The sequence below is a fragment of the Phaenicophaeus curvirostris genome, chromosome 4 (assembly GCF_032191515.1).
Source record: "Phaenicophaeus curvirostris isolate KB17595 chromosome 4, BPBGC_Pcur_1.0, whole genome shotgun sequence".
In the NCBI taxonomy this organism is placed as follows: Eukaryota; Metazoa; Chordata; class Aves; order Cuculiformes; family Cuculidae; genus Phaenicophaeus; species Phaenicophaeus curvirostris.
The window spans coordinates 17537123-17555407 of record NC_091395.1 but is presented as its reverse complement, the minus strand read 5'-3'; the positions used below and the strand labels follow the sequence as shown (position 1 = coordinate 17555407).

The 18285-nt window shown below is 51.6% G+C and overlaps 1 protein-coding gene across 1 annotated transcript in view; it reads left to right on the top strand.

Annotated features, from left to right (window-relative positions):
* Nucleotides 1–4590: 4590 nt before the first annotated feature.
* The window catches only part of IGFBP7 (insulin like growth factor binding protein 7), an 18449-nt gene continuing 4754 nt past the window's right edge, over nt 4591–18285 (top strand). Inside the window, exon 1 of the mRNA XM_069855403.1 lies at nt 4591–5064. Within this exon, the coding sequence (XP_069711504.1) occupies nt 4614–5064 (451 nt within the window). The 5' untranslated portion in view covers nt 4591–4613. The remainder of the gene's footprint in view (nt 5065–18285) is intronic.

Sequence of the window (18285 nt, the reverse complement as noted above, 5' to 3'; positions counted from 1 at the left end):
AGGTGACAGACCACCCATCCATGACAGGTTTCTATAAGCTCAGAGACCTCCCCTGCTGCTCCCTGTATCCCGCGGAAGACCCCGCACAAATCCAGAGAGGCTGCTCGGCTGGGTGAATCGCAGAATCATAGAATGGTTCGGGTTGGAAGGGACCTTAAAGATCGTCCAGTTCCAACCCCTTCTAGTTCAAGTCCCACTATCGGGCTGCCCAAGGCCCCATCCAGCCTGCCTTTAGACACCTCCAGGGATGGGGCAGCCACAGCTTCCCTGGGAAACCTGTGGCAGTGCCTCATCACACCTCATCATGCAGAAATTCCTCCTTATGTCTATTCTAAATCTGCCCCTCTCCAGTTTATACCCATCACCCCTAGTTCTGTGGTGACAGGACTTTGTAAAAAGTTGCTTGTAGCCCCTTTCAGTTACTGGAAGGTCGCTATAAGATCTCCTCAGAGCCTTCTCTTCTCCAGGCTGAACAACCCCAACTCATTCATCCTGTCCTCCTATGGGAGGTGCTCCAGCCCTCGGATCATCTTTATAGCCCTCCTCTGGGCCTGTTCCAACAGCTCCACATCCTTCTTATGTTGAGGATTCTTATCTTATGTTGAGGATTGTGAACTCAAGTAGGAAGTGAAAAGTCTAGTTTAGAAATAAATGCATCCTATAAAAGCCATCTCATTCAATTCTCGCAGTCTCTCCTATTACCTGCTAAATCTCCTCCTGCCTTCAAAAACCCTGGAAGCTTCCCCCTAGAAAGGTCATCAAGTCCACGCCACCTCCCACACTTTCTCACTCATGCATGCAGGTCCAGCTAGATGATGAGATAAGGGATGCCCATGTGAATGATGAAATGGATCAAAACACGTAAGAGCATTTTCATTGTCTTCCTAATAGCTTCCACGGATGAATTAAGTTCAATTTGTTTAAGAAACATTTATGCTGTTGAGTATCACATAGAGTTTTTGGTGGGGCATTCTACAAAAGTCCCAAGAAGCACAACATGGATCTACAGACTTTTACTGCTATTGACTGAAACACAGTGGAAAATGAATTACTGAGGCACCAGAAGCATTTAATGTAATGTATTTGAACGGAGAAGCCTGGGGCACACCAGAGGCCACTAGGGAGGAGAAAAAAGACTATGGGGGTGCTGCGCAAGCAAAGCAAGATGAGCCTAGGGCACACAGTAATCCACTTCTACCCAGAGAGGAGGAACTCAGTCTGTCTTTCGAAGCTACTACACACACTATGAGGACCTTATCTCGTTCTACAGGACGTAGGAGTGTTTAGAACAAAAAATACCCAGCTACAGCCGTGAGGCCAAAGCATTGGCCACGAAGGGACACTAGAGGTCCTTCTGCACCAAAGTATGAACTAACCTGATCAAACTAACCTGATCGCCTTCTATGACAAAGTGACTCGGCTGCTGGATGAGGGAAAGGCTGTGGATGTATCTTCCTGGACTTCAGTAAAGCCTTTGACACAGTTTCTCACAGCATTCTGCTTCGGAAACTGTCAGCCTCTGGCCTGGACAGGCGCACACTCTCCTGGGTGGAAAACTGGTTGGATGGCCGGGCCCAGAGAGTGGTGGGAAATGGTGTGAAATCCAGCTGGAGGCCAGTGACAAGTGGGGTTCCCCAGGGCTCAGTGCTGGGTCCAGACCTCTTCAATGTCTTTATCAGTGACCTGGATGAAGGCATCGAGTGCACCCTCAGCAAGTTTGTGGATGACACTAAGCTGGGTGGAAGCGTGGCTCTTATGGAGGGTCGGGAGGCTCTGCAAAGGGATCTGAACAGGCTGGACCGCTGGGCTGAGACCAATGGGATGAGGTTTAACAAGGCCAAATGCCGGGTCCTGCACTTGGGGCACAACAACCCTGTGCAGTGCTACAGACTAGGAGAAGTCTGGCTGGAAAGCTGCCTGGAGGAGAGGGACCTGGGGGTGTTGGTTGACAACTGACTGAATATGAGCCAGCAGTGTGCCCAGGTGGCCAAGAAGGCCAATGGCATCTTGGCTTGTATCAGAAACGGTGTGACCACCAGGTCCAGGGAGGTTATTCTCCCTCTGTACTCGGCACTGGTGAGACCGCTCCTCGAATCCTGTGTTCGGTTCTGGGCCCCTCACCACAAGAAGGATATTGAGGCTCTGGAGCGAGTCCAGAGAAGAGCGACGAAGTTGGTGAGGGGGCTGGAGAACAGGCCTTATGAGGAGCGGCTGAGAGAGCTGGGGTTGTTTAGCCTGGAGAAGAGGAGGCTGAGGGGAGACCTCATTGCTTTTTATAACTACCTGAAAAGAGGTTGTAGAGAGTAGGGAGCTGGCCTCTTCTCCCAAGTGACAGGGGACAGGACAAGAGGGAATGGCCTCAAGCTCCACCAGGGGAGGTTTAGGCTGGACATTAGGAAAAAATGTTTCACAGAAAGGGTCATTGGGCAGTGGAACTGGCTGCCCAGGGAGGTGGTTGATTCACCTTCCCTGGAGGTGTTTAAGGCACATGTGGACGAGTTGCTGAGGGGCATGGTTTAGTGTTTGATAGGAATGGTTGGACTTGATGATCCGGTCTCTTCCAACCTGGTTATTCTATGATTCTATGAACACGTCCTCCTTGGGAGGAAAATCTGTTCTCCAAGCAGAGGCAAGGGCACTCTCCTCCTGTTTGGCACGGAAATGAAGAGGTTTGAGGGGAAGAAAGGAAATGCGTTGATGTCCTTCCTCCTTTTAGACCTACATTTTTCCTCTTGCCAAGTGGGTTGCTGACATTGACCTTTCTAGGCTTCCTCTGGTCACCTACTGCAGGTCCCTTAAACACCTTGTGGTTCTCTGCCCAAGAGGAATCAGAGCTTTGATCAGTCTGACCAAAAGGCATCTGGGGGCCTGTGAGGGGGATGCCTGGCAGGTGACAGAAGAAAGAGGTGAACTATGCAAAATGGTTTCCATAGCTAGAATTGGGTTTGACAAACACGTCCATCTATGGCCATTTCACCCCTTTTCATCACTGCTACAGTGACTTAGCCGTACTACAGAAAAAAAACAACCAAACCCACGTGTCAAACACCTTGAGTTTGACATAATGCTTGCATATGAAGGCAGCCCTTCTCCTGGGAGAACAGCAAGGAGCACTTCTAGGGTAAGGGGAATGGAAAAAGCCAAGGCAATGTATGCGGATGCCATGATGTCCCAGGAAGAATCAGAATCACAGAGTCACTAGGTTGGAAAAGACCCACTGGATCATCGAGTCCAACCATTCCTATCAATCACTAAACCGCATCCCTGAGCAAACTTCACAACAGTTAAAACTCTCGCTAATTTGGAGCTTGGGACCCAGCTCTGTCTGACGTTGCCTTAGAGACAGGGAAAGGCTGCAAACAGCGGTGGTCACAGACCCATCTGTTCAGCACAGATTGCACTGTGCACAGGACATTGCCATCTTCAAATAATGAACAGTGTCTGGAAAAGAAACACCACTTGAAAGAAAACATGTGATCAGAGGGACATGGAATCATAAAATCACCAGGTTGAAAAAGACCTCTTGGATCATCAAGCCCAACCGTTCCTATCTGCCACTAAAGCGTGTCCTTGAGTAGCTCGTCTTTTACATACCTCCAGTATTGAACCCGGGGTTTGCCTCGACCCAGATGTAGGACTTCGTGCTGCTGAACCTCATGAGGTTTGCACATATGGATGAGATTTCTGGGAAAATTTATATACGTGGATATAAGTGTTAAACACATTCTGTCCCAGCTCTTGCCTTGCCGCAGGGCTGATGGGGATCACAGCCTTGCATTGCCTAGGGCTGATAGAATCATAGAATCACCAAGTTGGGAAAGACCTCTTGGATCATCGAGTCCAACCGTTCCTATCTACCACTGTACTGTGTTCAGTTCTGGGCCCTTCACCACAAGAAGGATGCTGAGGCTCTGGAGTGAGTCCAGAGAAGAGCAATGAAGCTGGTGAAGGGGCTGGAGAACAGGTCTTACGTGGAGCAGCTGAGAGAGCTGGGGTTGTTTAGCCTGGAGAAGAGGAGGCTGAGGGGAGACCTCATTGCTCTCTATAACTACCTGAAAGGAGGTTGTGGATAGGAGGGAGCTGGCCTCTTCTCCCAAGTGACAGGGGACAGGATGAGAGGGAATGGCCTCAAGCTCCGCCAGGGGAGGTTCAAGCTGGACATTAGGAAAAAATTTTTCATGGGAAGGTTCATTGGGCACTGGCACAGGCTGCCCAGGGAGGGGGTTGAGTCACCTTCCCTGGAGGTGTTTACAGGATGGCTGGACGAGGTGCTGCGGGACATGGTTTAGTGACTGACGGGAATGGTTGCACTCGATGATCCAGTGGGTCTTTCCCAACCCGGTGATTCTCTCTGACTGCACAGCGCGTCCTTGAGCACCTCGCGCTTTGCACACCTGCAGGGCTCACACCGCGGGCCGCGCCGACCCAGCCGCAGGTCCTCGCGCTTGCGGAACCTCACGAGGGTCCGCACCTGAGCTCTCGGGGCGGATTTACGTTCGCGGATCGAGGCGGGAGCCCCGCTGGGTCGGCGGGAGGCCGGCCGCCCTTCCCCCGGGGCGGGGTTTGCCCCGCGCGGTTTAAGAGGGCGGCGGGGCGGGCGGCGGCGAGCCGCGATGCCTCCGTGGGCGCTGCTGCTGCTGTTGTTCCCGGTGGCGGCGGCTTCTTCTTCGCCGCCGCCGTCGTGCGGTCCCTGCGAGCCGTCGCGGTGCCCGGCGCTGCCGGCGCGGGGCTGCGCGCTGGGGCGGGTGCGGGACGCGTGCGGCTGCTGCTGGCGCTGCGCCCGCGGCGAGGGCGAGGCCTGCGGGGCCGGCGGGCGCTGCGCCGCGGGGCTCGAGTGCGTCAAGAGCCGCCAGCGCCGCCGGGACAAGCCCGCTGGCGACGGGGCCCCCTCCTCGCCGTCCTCCTCCTCCTCCTCCTCGCCGCTCGGCGTGTGCCTCTGCAAGAGCCGCTACCCGGTGTGCGGCAGCGACGGCGTCACCTACAGCACCGCCTGCCAGCTCCGCGCCGCCAGCCTGCGCCGCGGAGGGACCCTCACCCAGCGCAGCAAGGGCGCCTGCCAGCAAGGTGCGGGGGGGGGGGGGGGGGGAGCGGGCTTCCTCAGCTCACCCTAAGGTTTTAGAGCAACGCTGCTTCCTAAGCTTGCCATAAAGTTATAGAGCAAGGCTGCTTCCTAAGCTCTTCCTGAGGTTTTAGACCAGCACTGCTTTCTCAGCTCATGCTGAGGTTTTAGAGCAACGCTGCTTCCGAAGCTTGGAGTAAGTTTTTAGACCAGTGCTTCCTAAACTCGCAGTCGGGCTTTAGACTGATGCTGGTGCCGAAGCTCGTCATCACACAGAATCACCAGGTTGGAAAAGACCCACTGGATCATCAAGTCCAACCATTCCCATCAATCACTAAACCATGCCCCTCAGCACCTCATCCACCCATCCCTTAAACACCTCCAGGGAAGGTGAATCAACCATCTCCCTGGGCAGCCTCTGCCAGTGCCCAATGACCCTTTCTGTGAAATATTTCTTTCTGATGTCCAACCTAAATGTCCCCTGGCGGAGCTTGAGGCCATTCCCTCTTGTCCTGTGCCTTGTCACTAGGGAGAAGAGGCCAGCTGCTTCCTCTCTACAACCTCCTTTCAGGTAGTTGTAGAGAGCAATGAGGTCTCCCCTCAGCCTCCTCTTCTCCAGGCTAAACAACCCCAGCTCCCTCAGCTGCTCCACGTAAGACCTGTTCTCCAGCCCCTTCACCAGCTTCATTGCTCTTCTCTGGACTCGCTCCAGAGCCTCAACATCCTTCTTGTGGTGAGGGGCCCAGAACTGAACACAGGATTCGAGGAGCGGTCTCACCAGTGCTGAGTACAGAGGGAGAATAACCTCCCTGGACCTGCTGGTCACACCGTTTCTGGTACAAGCCAAGATGCCATTGGCCTTCTTGGCCACCTGGGCACACTGCTGGCTCATGTTCAGTCTCTGTTTCCATAGTCTGGGTCAAACCCTCACCTGGCCAAGCCAACACGCGGTCTGCAATGGGCACGGGGAAGTGCAGGCAAAGTTTGGGGCAGTAGCTTACGCTATGATTATCAATAACTCTTTTGCCACCAACTCCCAGGTGGCTTCAGGCACAGTAAGTGAGAACACAGCCCTCTTCTCAAGTACACAGCTGAATCATGACCTCAGACATCTTTAAAACACATCTGCTCACTTGGTGTGGTCCAGCAAGAGCCAAGAAGCAGCATGTATTTTTTTAGGACTGCTGTGACTGTCTCCCAAGTCTGCCGAGCAGGAGAGGCTCTAGGAAATGCTAGATGGAGGCTTTTCTGTCCCATCCCACATTAGCCCAAGGGCTGAAGCTCCTTCCCTCCAGGAGTTAATGCTGTACCACAACGCTTCTGGCTAATATACAAGCCTGATGTTTTGCACAGGGTTTGTGAAATGCCACAGAGGGCGTTTAATGGGCAACGTCAAAGTGCGTAACCCAATCCTTACCCAGCCTTTCATGCTTTCCTTGAGAGTTTCAGAAACAATGTTTTGCAAGACATACTTGGCCTCAGTTATGGGAAGGAAAAAAAAAGGAGGAGGTGGAGGTTGCGACCCTACACATACTGTGTTTATGAAAATACTCCTCCACCAAAACAGCATTAGCGCTGCAATACTGTCCTTGAGATCTTCAGTAAATGTCTTGCATGCTATGTGCAACCCCTCCCTTCCAGCAAAGGCCACTCAGAAGTCAAGATTTCTTGTAGAGGCTCTGCAGCAGAACAATTTCTTCCTTCAGCACTATCTCTTAAGCAAAAACTTGGGAAGAATCCAGCTCCTCGTTGGAAACACGGCAAGGACGATCAGTTATGTGCGGCTCAGAGGAAAGTCACTGCTTAGCTTCAAACCAAAGCAAGCCAGTCCGTTTTGGCTTTGAATTTCTCTGGCTTTCGCATCCATTTAATCATTTCCTTTTCTCACTGTTTGCAATCTTCCTCTGCCAAGCCCTCCCCTGGATGGCTCAATCCTTTTGTCCCATCCCATAGCGTCCTGAATTGCAAGTAGTGGGGAAAGCATAAAAAGCAGGACAGTGATGTTCCAGCACAGTGGGAAGGCAAGAGTGGATAAGTTTCTTTGTCCTGCTGGGGCTGATCTAAAGCCCGACCGTGATTTTTTGAGTGCCATCATGAAGCACATGCAAGAGAAATGGGTGATCAGGCCCAGTCAACACGGGTTCACAAAAGGCAGGTCTTGCCAAATTAACCTGATCGCCTTCTATGACAAAGTGACTCGGCTGCTGGACGAGGGAAAGGCTGTGGATGTATCTTCCTGGACTTTAGTAAAGCCTTTGACACAGTTTCTCACAGCCTTCTGCTTCGGAAACTGTCAGCCTCTGGCCTGGACAGGCGCACATTCTCCTGGGTGGAAAACTGGTTGGATGGCCGGGCCCAGAGAGTGGTGGGAAATGGCGTTAAATCCAGCTGGAGGCCAGTGACAAGTGGGGTTCCCCAGGGCTCAGTGCTGGGTCCAGACCTCTTCAATGTCTTTATCAGTGACCTGGATGAAGGCATCGAGTGCACCCTCAGCAAGTTTGTGGATGACACTAAGCTGGGTGGAAGCGTGGCTCTTATGGAGGGTCGGGAGGCTCTGCAAAGGGATCTGAACAGGCTGGACCACTGGGCTGAGACCAATGGGATGAGGTTTAACAAGGCCAAATGCCGGGTCCTGCACTTGGGGCACAACAACCCTGTGCAGCTACAGACTAGCTGGAGAGCTGCCTGGAGGAGAGGGACCTGGGGGTGTTGGTTGACAGCCGACTGAACATGAGCCAGCAGTGTGCCCAGGTGACCTTATTGCTCTCTATAACTACCTGAAAGGAGGTTGTAGAGAGGAGGGTGCTGGCCTCCCAAGTGACAGGGGACAGGACAAGAGGGAATGGCCTCAAGCTGCACCAGGGGAGGTTTAGACTGGATATCAGAAAAAAAATTTCACAGAAGGGGTCATTGGGCACTGGCAGAGGCTGCCCAGGGAGGTAGTTGAGTCACCATCCCTGGAGGTACTTGAAAGACGGGTAGACGAGGTGCTCAGGGACATGGATTAGTGGCAGATAGGAATGGTTGGAGTCGATGATCCAAGAGGTCTTTTCCAACCTGGTGATTCTATGATTCTATGAGGTCAATGCAGACGTGAGTCACTAGGCAGGATGGTGGGAGGCCACTGACCCACCAGCCTCGAACAGCTCGCACAAGACTTTCTCCATCCTTTGGTCATCGCAGTAGGAGCTTCCCTGAAGAAGGTCACAGTGCAGGACAGCCACTCCATGCACAAACTGTATCGCTTCCTTGGAGAAGGTCCCTTTGGGTGTGCAGATGTGCAGTAAGACACCTTTGAAGTCTCTTACTTGGTGCTGAGCCACTGGCAAAATATCCCCTCCTCTGTCACTTTGGGGAGCCACTCTTTTGGCTCCTACTGCTGGGACGTCTCTGACCCAGCATCTCGGGGAAGGGGGCAGATGGGACGTGGGCTGCTCGGCAGTGGTGTCACAACTGACTCTTCTGAGGCTTCCCTTGGCTGCGTGAATCTTTCTTGTGCTGTGGATGTTCTTAACGGTTGGACTCGATGATCCGGTGGGTCTCTTCCAACCTGGTTATTCTGTGATTCTGTCATTCTGTGATTCTTCTGGTGATACTCCTCACTCTGTGGCTGGCAGCTGAGTCAGGGTCTCAGCCCGCATGTGTGGTAGACACCTGGAAGTATTTCTGTAGCCCTCAGGGAAAGAGGGTTTTTCCCTACAGTGGGAAGGTGAGGGGATTTGTAATCTCCGCACTGATCTTGAAACAGTGGCAAGAGAGAACATCCATCCCATCAGCCCTGTAGAGAGCAGCCCCTTTCAGTGTCTTTCCCAATAGAAGACAGCATTTTTTTTCTGTGTTTCTAAAAGAACCTAGAGTCTGTGGGAGTCAAAGAGTAGAAGTTCTGGTGTCTGCCATTTCCTACCACAAATGGACATCATCTCTGTTAAGACTAGGATCCTGCACCAGGAGGCTACAAACAGGCAGGATACTGCCTGCATCAGTCGTTTGTGTGACAACTTTTGTGCAGAAAGAAGTCCTTGAGGGACAGGGTTCTTGGGCTTCTTACTGGAGGCAAACGAGCTCTGAGGTGACTGCATGCACTCACTGGATTATGAGGATCGCATCCTTTGGGTCTAAAAGTGAGCAGCCTACAGAGTCTGAGAAGATAGCCAGAAAAACATGTTTTTAGTGGTGGGTCCTAACTGTGTTTATTTGCTTTTTTAATTTTTTTCCTTTTTTCTTTTTTCTTTCCCAAGTGGAGCTGGAGAGGGAGGGCTTGTTTTGCACATCCTATTTGAAAGCTGGTGCTTGGGAGGAGGAAATGCAGCGTTGCGGCTGCAGCTGGCCCTTGCTGTCATCAGCAGGAAGGGCGGCAGCTGGAGATAGGGCATCCTGAGGAAGAAGGGAATGTGTCTGAGGAAGAAGGGAATGTGTCTGGGAATGGCTTACTGGTAGATGCTTCTCCTCAACCACACTAGTACTGTGATGTGCTGGGAGTAGAAGGGCAGGAGAGAGGACACAGACAGATGCAAATGAGGCAAACACTGGTTTATCACTTACTTGAGTCCTGCCACTGCTGCTCAAACCTCACGTCCCAGGCAAGGTGGGAATGAGTCTTGTTTGCCTCCTCTTCTTCTGCCTTGAAATACATGCTTGAGATACAGGGACTGGCCACAAGGAGTTAAAAGACTTGGACTCCTATTCCTTGCCTAACTGGGTTTGCATTTCATATCCTCTCTCTCACCTTGTCTGTCTGTACCACATATTCATGGCTCTGAAGGAGGTATCCCTGCTGGGGGGGGGTAGGGGGGAACAGTCTTGCTGATCTGTTATAGGCAACACCACGTGGGCATGAGGAAATCCACCTGGAAACAAAGCACTCTGCTGCATAAGGCTTAACAGCCAAAATACTCCTTGAGACACAGATCTTTTCCCACCGTAGATGTATTTCCAAGGGGATAAAAGTTCAGTAAAATGATATCCGACAAAGCTGACCAAATGCATGTCTTGCTGAGCTTTCCCTGTTCATCACGGTGCCCATCACAGCGGTTTCTGTGCAGTGCCCTGCAGTTTTTGCTTGCTAAGAGGTACTGCCCGCTGACTGGGAACAACTTGGATGTTTCTTTGTTGTTCAGTAGCAAAAGAAAGGAGCCAGTTGTTGGCCCTACATAATTTGCCTTGACCTTGTCCTCGAGATTCTCTTTCTGCTGTTTGTTTCCCAGACCTCTCAGATCTGATGCCTGCGTTCTTTGTACAAAAACAGTGAAGCCGTGCAGAAAAGGGTATTTCCGTTGCAGCCAAAACTTTATGTGGGAGGAAAAAGAAGACACAGTTGAGAAGAGTTTGAGAGGATGGGAATAACCCTTGCTATACTTGCACTTGGCAGGTGAAGGGATGCAGCCAGCCCTTCCTGGAGTGGGTTACACATGAGCAGGACTGTTGAGAGTGAGTGGAAAAAAGGCACCTTGACTGCCAGCTCCTTGAGGCTGCCTGGCTGCTGTGTTAGCAGGGCATGGCAAAGCTGCTGGCTTTTGCTCTGAGGGAGCAGGCAGCAATGCTGCAATGCTCCCTCCCAACTGGGCTCATGCTGTGCCCTCACAGTGGGCTCTGGGTTTGCCCTGCTTTTTGCCAGGGAGCCACTACCCGCATCCCATCATTACCCTCACGTGCCTTGACAGCCTGTTTGTAACGAACTGCAGGGCCAAGGCTGTGCAGGGGATGGATGCTGTGAAGTTTTCCAGCTTCTTTCCAGCGTTGCCTTTAAATGGATTGGCCCTCTCTCTGCCTGTGAATACGCGTGGCTGTGCTCAGGTCTGCCGCCAGCTCTCGCAGGACAGCCCTGGACACAAAGCAGAAGCTGGCTGGCAAGGCAGGTAGAGAAGGTCAGAGATGCCACCTCCAGTAGCCCTTTTGGCAGGAGGGGAGGCTGCTGTAACACTTGGTGAGCTGCCCTTGTCTGTTGCTGTCAGCCAGCTGTCCACAGATGTTCAGAAGTGCCCTTCATGCAGTTGGTGGCTTCAGTAATTTAGGCTGAAATTAATTTTGCTGTGCTTGCACTGAGGCTGTTTATAGCCAGCTGGGACCCCGGGCAGGAGGACCGTGGTACCCACTGCCGTGCAAAGCCAGCTGGCATGAAGAATTAGGGCTGCATGGCTCAGCTCAAGCCAGGCAGAAAAACAGCCTCAAAGAACCATCAAAGAGCTAGCAGGATTTTTGGTGTGACGACCTCTCAGAGCTGAAAAATACCAGGCACAGACTTGTTGCCTAACCAGAGCAAGAAGGGACAAATGCCTCCAAGTCTATCTTATCGTTAGCTACCAGCAAATACCTGCTTTGAGGGACGTGTTGTGACTGCTGCAGATACTGCTGAAGTTGCCTCATTGCAGCCCAAAGGCCTTGTGGTTTGAAGTCCCTGATACTTATTCCATCAGGGTCGGGGTCTGCAGGTTGTTTTGCTTTGCCTCTGTATTAAACAGCTTCCTTAAGGAGATTTTAGCACAGTAACTGCAAAAACCTCAAACTCCAATGAACCGAAACCCTTTTCAAACAACAGAAATCATAAGGCTTTGCCTTTCTTTTATGCTCACTTCTCACTTGGTGGAAGCCAAGTGCCTGCTCTTGCCCAAATGCAGCATACCGCAGAGTGGCTCTTGGAGGACATCAGAGGACAGCATTCCACCTCCCAGGGAACCGTTGCTGCTTTGTACCTACCTACAAAGACCTCCTGGAGGTAGAAACTTGGGGCTTCTCTGGGTGAAGGGTAGGTTTGCTGGCTTAAAACCAGCCTGCTTTATTTCTGTTGATCTGTACACAGATTAAATCTCTGTGTCTCCTCAAAAGTCTTTTTCCCAGCAATGAGAACGTGCAGGGTTTGCCCTGTGGTGACAGGGGCTGAGAACCTTGCAGGATCCATCTCACAGACTGCAGAGGTTATGAACACCAGGACCAGGAGAGAGATTCTTTTAAAGCTGACTGTAACCAGCACTAGAGGATGCCCATTTTGGGGGCATCCCAGTCACTGGAGCTGAGCTGTCCCACCAGAGTGGTATCATTTTAGCTTGCCAGAAGCCCAGGCAGCATCCCTCCACAGAGTGTCTCTCTTTGCTATGCTGCCTCCCCACCAGGGAAAGGTGGGTGCAAGGTTTCTTGGCCATCTACAAGGCTTAAAAAAATGGGTTGATGGACGTAGGAATGTGGTTGCCAGGCTCTTGGGGAAACTGATGGCCCCACGGTCAAGTACATGCCTGCCCAAATTCTTGCCCAAGTTCTGTAATTCTTCTGGGAAACTGGTGTGGGTTTCTGCATCAGCTGGGAATGGGGGCCTTGCAGCAGTGGACGGCTACCTGCTTTCTCCCACCTCAAAGCTAAGTGTGCATTTGCAGGTGGATCTTGCCAGCACTTTTGTGCTGCATCCAGAGGGCAGAGCTGCATAGGCATGTGGTGAGTTAAACCTCTTGTTTTGCACCACAGGCTCTTTTCAGATGGAGTGTGATGCAGGGATATGATGTGATTCAGTGAGATGCTTGCTTTTCTAGCACAGGGTGCACTGGGGTTTTGAGACTGAGTTTCAAGGGCTGGAGCTTTAGGCTTGTATTTTTAAAAATCATCTGTAACGTTGTTTTTTTCCACTGTTGTAGGATAGGCCACCCATTCCTCCTTAAAAGGCATTTAGTAATTTGAAAAGGTTTTGGTTCATTGGAGCTTGAGTATTTATGGTTACTGTGCTAAAATCTCATTAGGGAAGTTGTTTAATATATTACATGGCAGTTCAGAGTCTTGGTGAGCACCAGTATGCTGGGGACTAGGCAGAACCCTCCACTGCCCAAGATAATCCCATATTTCACCTGTGTCTTCATACTCAATCATCACAGCATATCCAAAAATCACTAGAAAGGAATGATTACAGATCAGCAAATTCCTCCCTGTTTGTTTTTTCTGTTGCTGGAAAGGCAGGCTGTGTTTTAAAAAAAAATGCATTTAATCCTTTGTTGGGCTGAGGTTGATTGAGGTTCGTACTAAATAGGAGATTACCACGTAGCAAGTCTAATCAGGGTGGACTTTTGAAAGCTCTGCTTGCTTTTCCATGCATAAACGCTGCCATGCCTTGTTTCCTTGTCCCCCACTGCAAGCTTTTCACATTCTTTCCAGGCTTTAGCCTGTGGTCGTCCTTGTGCTAAAGTGGCAATTTTCTTAGTAAAACGGAGCCAAGGTCACATGAAGAGAAAAGGGGAGGTGGCAGCCAGAGGGAGAGAAGTTTCTTGATAGAGCTTGTCTGGGAGGTCTGGGACAAAAGCAAAAAAGCCTCACAAATATGCTTGCAGATATGGCTGGGAAGCAGCAAGCATTTTTGCAGAAAGCTACTGCCTGTCTGACCTCAGGGACAGCAAACTTCAGAGACTCACAAAAGGAAGGGAAGGTGGGGAAAAAAGGGTGGGAGGGTGTGGAAAGGCAGGAGACAGGTTGGCTTGTGGCAGTCCACTAGCAAGGGCAGTGTCATCTCTGCTCAGAGCACTTGCTCTCTCCCCATTTGGGTGTTTCTGGGGGCAGATGTGGTTATAAGTTTGCACCTGAGCTTCAGAGCAGCCTCAGCCACACTGGGATCCCCATTGAGCCAGGTTTAAGATTCGGGTTGCGCTGAGGATGCTGCTGGATGTGGCAGAGTGCTGAGCTAGGCAGGGGGCACGTAGAGATGCAGCCTTTTCTCTGAGAGCCCTGCTGGGGCCAGTGCAGACCCATCCTGTGTGCTAGGAAAAGGAGAAAGGGGCTTGGGGGGTTTTGTTCTTTGGAGGATTGCCCTGTTCTCCTTCCCAGCCCATATATTAGCCTCTTGGAGGACTGATAAGTAGCCATATAAAGGTCATGCAGTCTGTGTCTGAAGGACAGCATTCCTGAACTGTGGCAAGAGTGGCATTTCCAGCTGTACTGTTCCACTCCGTGCTGAGCCTGGTGGGGTTGGAAGCAGGAGATCTGTGACAGATAGCTGGTGGCCCTGCCTGATGCTGACGCTGGCTCAGTCTCAAGTCTTCAGGGCTAGGGGTGAAGCTGCTTTTAAAGCATTTGCAGCCCTTCCAGGGTCACTGGACAGCTGAAGTCTGAGGATGGGCATCCGAACAGACTCAGTGTCTGGCAGCTCCTTTGGTCTGGATGTCTCGGAGCCTCTTTCTGTAACTCCTTAGTATCTTCAAGGCCAGGTTCAAGAAGGAGGAGACACGCCTTCAAAAAGAGGTAAAGAATGAGGCTCGTAAATCTGTCAGAAGGCCAGAAGCTGCTTGCCCTTTCTGTCTGCTGCAGCCTCTAACAGAGCACTGGCCTGGGAGAGAGACGCTGAGGCCGTGCATGCTCATTGGGTAGGTGTTGCTTGTGGAAAGTTTCCCCTTCTCCATATAAAGTAATTTTGCAAGGAAAATACTTTCCCAGCAACTTAGGAAACTGGAGTGGGTCTATTTTCAGACTTGCCAGAGCTTGTGGGGGTGAAAACCATCCAACTTTGATTTGCTGTCTCACAGGGAGCGTTCCCAGTCTGTGTTTCACCCGGGGCTGTGGCACGGCGATGCAGAGCTCAGGAGGGCTGGCTGGGAACCAGGCTGGTGCCCCTACATGCTTCAGTGTGGGGTACACGGCTTCGTGGGTTTGTGGTCAGGACTTCCCATGCACGCCCAAGCGCCAGAGCATACCCCACAGTGCTTAATGGCAACCTTATTTCTGCCTTCAGTGACGTACCAGTAGCCCCCTTGACTTTAGGAAAATAGTTATTGCTTGGTGTGCTGGGTATGATTTATTTGTATGTGTAGACACCGAAGGAAGATCAGTGAGGACCAGCTAACCCTGAGCTGTGACAGACCATCCTGGTACCAGTGAGGAGCAGGCAGGTGGGCTGGGAGATGCCAGATCTCTACCTGCTGTGGCTGAGCAGAGAAGAGATGCCCAGCACTGCGGGGTTGGGGGTTTGAGAACAGATGCCAAATGATAATCTCAGCTAGGAAATCAAAGGCTCTGCTGCATGGTGCTGTAGCAGAAAAACAGAAAAAAATAATCCCTGAGATTTCGGGCTTCTTTCCCAGGGTGAATGAGCTCGTTGGCTCTGTAAATAAGCCCCTTCCCAGGCCGGGGAGAACTATTTGTCTTATGAACAATGGGCAGAGCAGGGAGGAAATGCCTGAAGTGCCTGCAGAGAGCAGCTGATCTCCATCAACAGCCTGTGCTGTCCTCTTGGCTAAAGAGCTCCTGAATCATCAGGATAAGTACTAGCAGGGAGCAGCATCCCATGCATCCATGCTGCCCCGGCTCAGTCCTTGGTGGGGAGCAGAAACCGCTCAAACACATTTGTGGGGGTGACCATTATCATCAGCAGGTACAAGCCACAAGTCCCAGCCCAAAGAAAGCAGCCGGAGACATGTCTCCCTTCCTGGGCAGTGCTGCAAGTAGAGCAGCAAGTCTTCTGAGGTGCTCACTGTAGGGCGAGGGCTGGGGTGGGCGAGGAGGCTGAGGGGAGACCTTATTGCTCTCTACAACTACCTGAAAGGAGGTTGTGGAGAGAAGGGTGCTGGCCTCTTCTCCCAAGTGACAGGGGACAGGACAAGAGGGAATGGCCTCAAGCTCCACCAGGGGAGGTTTAGGCTGGACATTAGGAAAAGAATTTTCACAGAAAGGGTCATTGGGCACTGGCAGAGGCTGCCCAGGGAGGTGGTTGATTCACCTTCCCTGGAGGTGTTTAAGGGATGGCTGGACGAGGTGCTAAGGGGCATGGTTTAGTGATTGATGGGAATGGTTGGACTTGATGATCCGGTGGGTCTCTTCCAACCTGGTGATTCTATGATTCTCTTGTGTTGTGACAGATTGCTGCATCCCCTGCCCATCTCAGGCTGCTTCGAGTGTTGTAGGAGAGAGCATGAGTGGAACCAATATGGGCAGTAAGCAGGGTGCCTAACACGTACTTGGTGTCAGCTCGCTGTCGGGGGAGTCCAGCTGCTGCTACGGCCTGTTGCGATTCGACTTTAAATCTACTGACTTCTTGGCCTTTGTCATTTATTTTTAGTGGAGGAAGAAGCCCAGCTCTAGAGTTTTGGCTGTCTGGGTTTAAGTCAAATAACCCGAGAGACCCCGTGACTCTTCTCATGACACTGTTGCATCTCTCGGGATGTGTGTTCCCTGCCGACCTCAGGGCTGTGCCGGATGGAGGCAGAGGCCTGTGAATGCTTCTGAGTTCATTTTGCAGCCCAAGGCGAAGTCTCACGTTCCTCCTGGTTGGATCAGGATGTGTGTCCCTAGCTGTGGGCTGCCTCGGAATGGCCAAGCACTTGCTGTGCGTCAGCTGCTGTGGTGAGGCAGCCAGAACTTTGCTTTGAAGCTGTGCAGGCAATTCCTGTTTCTGGGGAAGATAAACAATTTCTCCTTACCCAGGAGGTGGGCAGAAATTCCCTCTCTCTTTCCCCTCCCAGCAGTTGCTGCAGAAAAATCCTAGTGTGACCTGCTCCTGGCAGGGTGAGCAAACATCCATGGACATAGTTTTGACACAAGGAGAAACTCACTGGCAGCTGAGACTGAGACACTATGGGCAGTGGATTTAGTGGAGTGTCGAATGCTGCTGGTTCCCAACCAGGGAAGGATTGAGCCAGATCTTGGAAGAGCGTAACAGTGCCTTAAAATCAGTGTGGGTTTTAAGATAAGAATCGGGATCTCTCTTTTCCTATGGTGGGAGATGGTAGTCATTTGGGGGCAGCTGCCTTATGGAGAACCCTAGTGACTGTTGATGAAGAGGATGGTGTTATGTAGTGGGAAATGTAAGCCTGCCTCTCGGGGGCGGGCTCTGAGCTCTACCCCAGGAAGGGCACCTTTCACACAGAGGGTTTTGCCTGGCTGGAGCAGCAGCAGGATATGCTGGGTGCTCATTAGCTGGAGGTCCTTGTAGAGCATGGGGTGAGCTAAGCAGCCTGGGGACATCCAGGTCCCAACAGAGCTGCCAAGTGCCCCATTGTTCAATGGAGACCAGAAAAGAACGGCAGGGCTGTGCAGGAAGCGGCCACGCTGGGGAAGGGGAGCAGAGTGCATAACCCGAGGTGGCCCTGTCGTGGGGACAGTGATACGCCCTGGGCTGGCCACAGCTGGTTCATATCCACTGACCTCCTGGAGTAATGACTGTGAACTACTTTTTTAGATGGAAGGCATTCTAATTAAAAAATGTAGCGGTTGGCTGGTGTCTAGGAATTGATCCAGGCAGCGACACAACCAACAGCAGGATAAGTGATGTAATGAAAGGCTGCTGAAATCCTTCTCTCGGCTGAGAGAATCAGTTCTGTGCTGATCAGGAGCGCCTGGGTTGTGATGTCAGCCCTACTGATGGCGAGGTATAGTTTTAACCATCACTTGGGCTGCACATAGAAATTCCCTGATTCTACGCAGTTACCTTCTGTCTAAACCAGGACTGGGATATCTCTGTAACAGAGAATTGGGATGCCCTGTGTCTTTTAGTGGCTTCCCACCAGCAGGGAATGTACAGTTGTTCCTGGACAGGGAAGCCTTGGCAGAGAAGAGCAAACACTTCTCTGTGATCAAATCAGCGGCTCAGGAGTGGGGAGCCACCTGAGCACCCCTTACGCTAAGACAGAGGGATGGTTGATGTCCTCTGGCTGGTGATACCAGTGTGAAACTGCCCATAAATCCTGAGGAGGGAAAAAGATGCCAGCTTTCTGCTGGAAGATGCGCCTGAAACCTGATTCCCACTGCCTACGAGAACACCGCAGGTCAATGCATGTTCAGGACCCCAGAGGGTGCATCAGGCCCCAGATCTGCCCCTCTTTTATGGGTCTGGGAATGAGCCATGGTCTGTGAGCCAGCATAGCCAGGGGCTTCAGGCAGGCTGGGTCTAGAGAACTTGTTTGCGTAGAAAATGCCTACTTCTGGTGGAGCTGAATGGGAGCCTGTTTCCTACTACTGCCTGTGTCTTCAGAGCAGAAGGGGAAAATCTGCTGTGTTCTTCAAGCTGTCAATAAGTGGAAGCAAGTACTGTGTTCTTTCTTGGTCTGCCCTTCCTGTTGTGGGGAAGTAATAGCCGCCTTTTTGCAAAACAGCCCAACTAAAGAGGGATTGAACAGAAAAAGCCATTCTTCCCTTCCTGGGATATGGGTTACGTCTCCTGTATTTCCTAGCCTGAGGGGTAAACATCTCCAGCCAGATCTGTAAAACAGTTCTGTTCCCATCTGGTTTTGGAAGGGATTCTCTGTTTAACGAGGGATTGGAGCTATCTG